The following is a 7,650-nucleotide window of genomic DNA, read 5'->3' on the forward strand; positions in this document are numbered from 1 at the left end:
TCCAGCTTTTTCTGTGTATGTGGTACTAAGGAATCAAACCTAGGGCTTCATGCATGCTAGGCAAGTACTCTATTACTAAACTACATTCCCAGCCCTTATGGAGGATTTTTTTAATGAGCTTAAGCAGTTTCATCAGACACACCTCAGTTGCTTTCCCCTGTTGCCCCTGTGTCCTGCATTTTCTCTACTTCTTCATGACCCAGGAGATACTCTGTATTACCGATTCACCTCTGACATGAGCAACACTGAGTGGGGCTACAAATTCACTGTGACAGCCGGACACCTAGGACGGTTCCAAACAGGTGTGTACTCTGCCCTTTCTGTTTACACAATTTGCCCAATGAAGCACTGTGCTATAGATGCCATTGTGTCACTCATCTTGGTGAAAATCAAGCATTTTCTCTAAAGCTTCCCACATGTGTCTCACAAACCCCTCACCTTAGTCTGAAGTATGGTTGGCTAATTGTAAACTTGAATGGTTAGATAAAAGAGCTATCCATCATGGCCTGAAAAGGGTTGCATGTTTCTCTTAAAATTTGCTACGGTATTTTTCAAAAATAGGAAAATGAGAATGTTTTTCCTGTGTTATTTTTACAAGAGGCTTAGTTTCAGCCAGAATTTAAATGATCACAATTATTTTATCCTACTTGCTAAAATTTGAACAATTAAAACTGTATAATTATCGATAAGCACAATTGTTAGACCTGTTTTTAAAATATCTGTCTTTTGTGGGTTGGGTTGGCTAGGATTCGAGATTTTGAAGCAGATGTTATCAGAAGAAAGGGTTGTGCCTCACCTCCCATTGGCCAAAATTTGGGAATGGCTGGTGGGCGTAGCCTGCCGCCAGACTGGTCATCAGAGACTAAAGGCCATCCATTTACTGCTGAGAATTGTGCGATGCTGCACACACAGGTAGGTTGTGTCCTGTGTCTGAGTCCTACATCAAGTAGGTGGTAGCAGTGGTCTTTTTCCACCCAGTTCACAGTTTATGATGTCAGATGAGAAGACAGTTAATTTTGTTTTTGTTGGTTGTGAGGCTTAAACTCAGCCTGGGCACTGTCTCTGAGCTCTTTTGCTCAAGGCTAGTGCCTTACCACTTTGAGCCACAGCTCTAGTTCCAGTTCTCTAGTGGTTAATTGGAGATTAAGATTCTCACAGATTCTCCTGCCTGGGCTGGTTTTAAATCAAGATCCTCAGATCTCAGCCTCCTTAGTAGCTAGGATTACAGGCATGAGCCACCAGCACCCAGGAACAGTTGTAATTTTAATGTTTTCCAGTTCATCATTTTCTTTATGTTAATGCTTTTTGTATCCTGTTTAAACAATTTTGAAAGTTATGAAGATATCTCCTATGTTAGCTTTAAGAAATTTGTTTTTCCTTTTACACTTAATTCTATAATCTACCCAAGATGAATTTAGTGTATCTTATGAAGTAAAGGACCAGTTAGTTTTCCCTTTGGATCTCTACTGTTTCCCTTACCACTCTCACAACAGCTGTCCATATGTGTATATGAGTTTGTCTTGGTTCCTTTTTTTCCTTTGGTCTTTTGGTGATCCTTGTGCAACATCATACTGCCTTAAAGATTTTAGTTTTAGGGCTGGGAAGGTAGCTCAGTGGTAGAGTGCTTGCCTTGCATGCCTGAGGCCCTGGGTTCGATTCCTCAGCACCACATAAGAAAAAAGCCGGAGAGTGCTGTGGCTCAAGTGGTAGGGTGCTAGCCTTGAGCTGAAGAGCTGAGGGACAGAGCTGAGCCCAGGCCGGACCCAAAAAAAAAAACAAAAAACAAAGATTTTAGTTTTAGCCAGGCACTGGTGGCTCATGCCTATAATCCTAGCTACTCAGGAGGCTGAGATCTAAGGATTACAGTTCTAAGCCAGACCAGATAGAAAAGTTCCTGTTAGGGACTAGGAATGTGGCTTAGCGGTAGAGTGCTTGCCTAAGAAGTGGCACAAGTGGTAGAACACTCGTCTTGAGCTGAATAGCTCAGGGACAGCGCCCAAGCCCAGAGTTCAAGCCCCACAACTAACAAAAAATAAAAAGAAAGAAAGAAAGAAAGAATGAGCAATGGAAGCCCTCTTTCCAGACTGCTTCTATAATCAGAAGTGGCGCTGTGGCTCAAGTGGTAGAGTGCTCCCCTTGAACTGAAGAGCTTAGAGATAGCACCCAGGCCCAGAGTTCAGGCCTCATGACTGACCAAAAAAAGTGCTTGCTTAACATGCATGAAGCCCTGGGTTCAATTCCTCAGTATGACATAAAAAGGAAAAGCCGGAAGTAACGCTGTGGCTCAAGTAGTAGAGTGTTAGCCTTTAACACAGAGAGGCTCAAGGACAGTGCCCAGGCCCTGAGTTCAAGCTCCAGGACCAGAAAAAAATAAAAAAAGTTCCTGATGCATGCCAGAGATGAAGGTGTAACTCAAGTAGTAGAGTGCCAGCTCTAAGCAAGAGCAGTGAGGCCCTACTACTAGCACAAACAGAAAAGACTGTAGTTTATTACAGATTTATATATGTAATCATCTAATTATATAAATCTTTCAGCTTACTTGTTCACCTTGGAGACCATCTTGTTTTGTTTTGAGGTAGGGTCTTCATGTATAGTCAGTCTTCAGATCTCAGCTCCTAAGTAGTTAGGAATATAGGTATAGGCCACAGTTCGTGGCTCTTTCCTGAATTTTTAAGGCATATACACAGAATGGTAATCAAAGTAGGATGGACAAAATAAAAAGTTACCTTCTTGGGCTGAAGGTATGGCTGAAGCAGTAAAGTACCTGCCTATCAAACATGAAGCCCTAGTTTTAAGTTGGAATCTTTAACCCATATTTCCTACATGGGACAAGGAACTGTTTCTCTTTTTCCATTTCTCCCTACTGTTATACTAAAATCCATCTTTGCTAAAAATTTAAAAAAATTTAAAAAGTAATCTCATATAATATGGAATTGCTCTTAAAAATAAAGGGCTTAGGGCTGGGAAGGTGGCTCAGTGGTAGAGTGCTTGCCTTGCGTGGATGAGGCCCTAGGTTCGATTCCACATAAGCAGAAAGAGCCGGAAGTGGCACTGTAGCTCAAGTAGTAGAGTGCTAGCCTTGAGCTGAAGAGTTGAGAGACAGAGTTCAGGCCGTTTGACCAACAAAAATAAATATATAAGTAAGTAAGTAAAGGGCTTAGCCAGACACAGTGGCTCTTGTCTGTAATCCTAGCTACTCAAGAAGCTGAGATCTGAGGACCATAGTTCAAAGTCAGCTGGGGCACGAAAGTCCATGAAACTTATCTCCAATTAACTACCAAAAAGCCAAAAGTGGAGCTGGTTCTAATGATAGAAGGTTAGCTTTGAGCAAAAAAGCTCAGGGAGGGCTGGGATGTAACTCAGTGGCAAAGCGCTTGCCTAGCAAGTGCAACGTCCTGGGTTCGATCCCCAGTACCAAAAAAGAAAAGACAAAAAAAATACAGTTAAAAAAAAAAAAGCTCAGGGACAGCTTCAAGCCCCAGCTCCAGCACAAAATAAAGAAGTAAAAGAAAGGATTATTCCAGTCAGGAAGAGAATGTGATGGCTGTAAAAATCAGCCCCTAGCTGGAAACAGGGCAGGGAGAGGCACTCTACCATTAAGCCACCTTCCCAGTAATTTCTATGAACATACTTCAGGTCCTTTAGGTTCCTTAAGAGTTAGCTTTGAAGTTTAGGCTCTACTCTCTCCTTGCTGTTGGGGGGGGGGTGAGAGAGAGGAGAGAGAGAGAGTGTGTGTGTGTTGGTCCTGGGCTTGAACTCAGGGTCTGAGTATTATCTATCCCTAAGCTTTCTTGGTTCAAGACTAGTGCTCTACCACTTGAGCCACAGCCTCACTTCTAGTTTTATTGGTTCTTAATTGATTGGAGATAATCTCATGAACTTTCTTGCCTAGGCTGGCTTTGAATGACAATCCTCAGAAATCAGCCTCCTGAGTAGTAGCTAGGATTACAGGTGTGAAGCACCAACATAGTCTTGGGGGCTGTTTTATGATGGCTGTTCTGGACAGGGAGGATGTGAGGAGCTTTGATGGCTACCCTGGTCCTTAGTAAGCTGACCTATCCTGGACTCCTCCCACAGTGACCTTTGTGACCTGGCACTGTTGAAGCCGCTGTGGCTGCTGTTTACCCACATGGAGTACAGCCTGTTTGAGGACGTGACACAGCCTGGCATCCTGCTCCCCCTGCATCGGGCCCTCACTGAGCTTTTTTTTGTCACCGAGAACCGTGCCCAGGTGAAGTCACTATCCATCTCTCAATCCAAGTTTGGGTGGGAAGGATGGTGCCACCATGTGCTTTTGCCCTTGCTGCCCAGGACAGGACTTGGGTCATAGCTTAGTCTAGAGCCCTGGTGTCTGGACAAGCTAGGTCTACAAGCTTGCCCTCCTGTCAGCCCTGGGAATCCCTCAGGCTAATACAAAACTTGCTTATTTTGTCAGGCCTAAAGCCAAAGTGGGGAGAAAACCACCTTAGACCAGCCCTAGACCAGAGAAAGCTTTGGAAAATCAAATGGATGGTTCCTCTTCCTTCTCCTTTGTATTCCTCTCAGCACAATAGACTCATTGAGCATGTAAGATGAAAGAGACCTTTCACAGATCTTTCGGTTTATCCTCCTCAGTCAAACCAGAGCAGACTAGCCTTAGGAGAGGGGTCCTCCCTTCTACCCTGTGGTTGGCCAGAGCAGTGTCAGCCCTCAGGCTCTTTTATAGCTCTAGAATGAGTGGGGCCAAGAAGGCCAGGTAGGCAGGTCTTGCTTATCCCTTAGATGGTTCCCTTTTCCCAGGTCTGCCAGCATCCTTTGCTCATAGAACTGGTGTTCTCTCCACAGGAGCTTGGCTTGCTGCAGGAGTACCTGCTAGCCTTAACCACTGATGACCACCTTCTTCGCTGTGCAGCCCAGGTAACCCACTCACATCTGCAGAGCTGGCCACCTGGGCCATCTTGTAGCAGGTGTTGTATGGGAATTCAGTCAACAAGAAACAAGCCACATTTTTGAGAGGTTGAATTGGAAGTCTTTATTGGAGAGTCAGTATCTGCAGGTAGACTCCTATCTCAAAGACCTGCAGCCCCTACCAGAGCTTGAACCAAGCTTTTAAAGACAAAAATCACATGCTTGGGGTAAAGACCAAGCTCTAGCAAAAGCAGACCTTATATAGGAAGACTCAGGTGAAAGCAGAACTTTCCATCTAAGGGAGTAGCTCAGGGGTCAGCTTAAACTTTCCATATAGGGAATACACCTCCAACTCAAACCATTTAGGGGAAACTGAAAGCTCTCCTGAGGCTAAAGAGCATGACATCTATAATTCAGTGAATGGCCTCTCTCACCTCTAGGCCTCTGAAGAGCTGAGTAGAAAGCCCCTTCCACCCAGCAAGGCACCAGGATGGCCAGAAGGACCAGGCATATTGCTTAGACCCAGTCTCCTTACTTCACAGGCAGCAGCATCTTGCTGTTGCCAGGACAGTGTGTGTTGCTTGATGAATACAGACCCTCTCAGAGATTACAGAGCCCAGTTCCAATTCACTCACTTCCTTCTGGTGCTCAGAGAGCCGGCGAGCTCCATTTATAACACGGTCACTCATATTAAATTGTAGGGGCAGAAGACGCAAGAATTTGTGTCTTTAAAACCAAAGCAACCAGTGTCTTAAATTTAGTTTGGCTGATCTCTAAAGTTTCCATAGAGTTACACTTCAGATATTTTTGGATGTTACTGCTTGGTTGGAAAACTCCTTTTCTGACAGCTGTTTGGTCTCAGGGCCTGTCACACTTTTATATTATCAAGGATCTAAGAGAGCTTTTGGTCTTGTGCATTATCTACCTCAGTAAGTACCATTAGAAAGTTCTAGATTTCAAATACAGAAATTAAAATAAGAAACTAAAAAGGCTTAACCATTTATCAATTCATTTTCAAAAGTAAACACATTTCATCTTTTTGGTTTTTTTTTTGGGGGGGGGTCCTAAACTCTGGGCCTGGGCGCTGTCTCTACCACTTGAGCCACAGCGCCACTTCTGGCTTTTTTTTCTTTTTGCTTATGTGGTGCTAAGGAATCGAACCCAGGGCCTCAGGCATGCAAGGCAAGCGCTCTACCACTGAGCCACCTTCCCAGCCTTAACATCTTAACATGTTTTGTGAAAAAAAAAAAAACTTTTTTCAAAACAAACTACTGAGTGTAGTGGCCCTGAGTCCCATTTTGTCAGCTTTCTATTGTTTGATTCAGTGGAAGGTATCTGGATCCTCATGTGTGCCCCTACTCTCACGTGTGCTACCACACTGGCTCCACAGAGCTCCCCAGGCACTTGGGAGACAGGTACAGTGAAACGCAAATCTGTAATGTATTGTCCCAGGTGTCCTTTGGTGAATCTTGGATTCACAGACTCTGAGTACTGTGGTGTCTACTTAACCCCCACAGAAGATGGGGACATGGAGGCCTTGCATGGGCATCCAGCTGGGACATCTCCACAGGGCAGGGCTTCTGTCTGTGGAAAGTTCTGAGTACACAGTGTCCCTGGAAGACAGGGCCTCCAGTCCTGGGTTAGGAGCATCAGCTCAGAAGTGGGATTCCCCAAGCAAAGACAGAGGAGCCTGCAGAAAGCCGAGACCTGTATAGACTGCTTGAACACTCACTGCCCCACTAACAGCCTCCTGCTAGCACTGCTGTTACCTCCCCGGGTTTCATTGATGTTTGACAACTCTTGGCACTGGGAATCAACATAGCAGCTTTCCCATGGGCTTGACCTCCATGCCTGTTCCCAGGTCCAGTTTCCCTTTCCACTAACTGCTTCAGTCTATCTGTATCATTCCCCAACATTCCTCTACCTGGTGTCCTCCTTTCTCCCACTCCCTCTGCTCAGCCTGCCTTCCAAGGTCCCTACTTTCCTACCACTACTTCCGTCTCCTGTTTGTGCTATAATCTCCCTCTGCACCTAAAAAACTTTCCCAGAGCCCCCAGCAGATAGTGTTCCCTATTTCCCAGCATGACACTGCTGTGGGCACTGATGATTTATACCTCACCTCTGAGGTTTTCCTATGGTTTAGCTAGCTGGCATCTCTCATCTCTGTTCTGTGGTTCTCCAGGTGAGGGTCTGCATGTAGCTTCCTTCAGAGCTCCATCCCTGCTCCCTCAGTGCTCAGCAGAGGGTCTTGTTCACTGGTGTGTGAGTGAGTGAATAGCGCTTGATGCTGGCTGTTCTCTTCCACAGGCTCTGCAGAATGTTGCTGCCATCAGCCTGGCCATCAACTACCCAAACAAGGCCACCCACCTCTGGAATGTCGAGTGTTAACCTCACTGTGGCTGTGACGTTCATGGACTTGATAATCTGTCCACAGGGGTTCAAAGCTAGACCTCCAGCCTCACTGAGAAAAAAATTCCTGCGGCTTCAGTGCCCAGCTCTATTTGAGCTCACTCCTGTTCTCATCCTATGCCAAGCACTGTGTCTCTAAGAACTCGTGCACAGGCTTATCATGTATGGATTGTCACACATGAGAAAAAGCAAAGTGCAGAATGACTCAGAAAGGACCTGCAGGAGGCATTTGGAAAACTTGCTCAGAGACTAGCCTCTTCCAGGGTCGCCCCTATGAAGCAACAGTGCAGAAGACCTGGAAGCAGCCTTGCTGGAAGGTTCTGTCTCCTCTAAGCTAGAGATGCCTGTACTTTC

General features: G+C 45.4%; 1 protein-coding gene across 1 annotated transcript in view; it reads left to right on the top strand.

Moving 5' to 3' along the window:
- Zzef1 (zinc finger, ZZ-type with EF-hand domain 1) overlaps window positions 1–7,360 on the top strand; it is a gene marked incomplete at its 5' end in the record, with an annotated part of 158,010 nt that extends 150,650 nt beyond the window's left edge. Inside the window, 5 exon segments of the mRNA XM_013013155.1 lie at window positions 128–302; window positions 747–912; window positions 4,078–4,231; window positions 4,825–4,896; window positions 7,195–7,360. Coding sequence (XP_012868609.1) covers window positions 128–302; window positions 747–912; window positions 4,078–4,231; window positions 4,825–4,896; window positions 7,195–7,275 — 648 coding nt within the window.
- Window positions 7,361–7,650: the final 290 nt, after the last annotated feature.

This window comes from Dipodomys ordii, unplaced genomic scaffold (genome assembly GCF_000151885.1).
Source record: "Dipodomys ordii isolate 6190 unplaced genomic scaffold, Dord_2.0 Scaffold19, whole genome shotgun sequence".
In the NCBI taxonomy this organism is placed as follows: Eukaryota; Metazoa; Chordata; class Mammalia; order Rodentia; family Heteromyidae; genus Dipodomys; species Dipodomys ordii.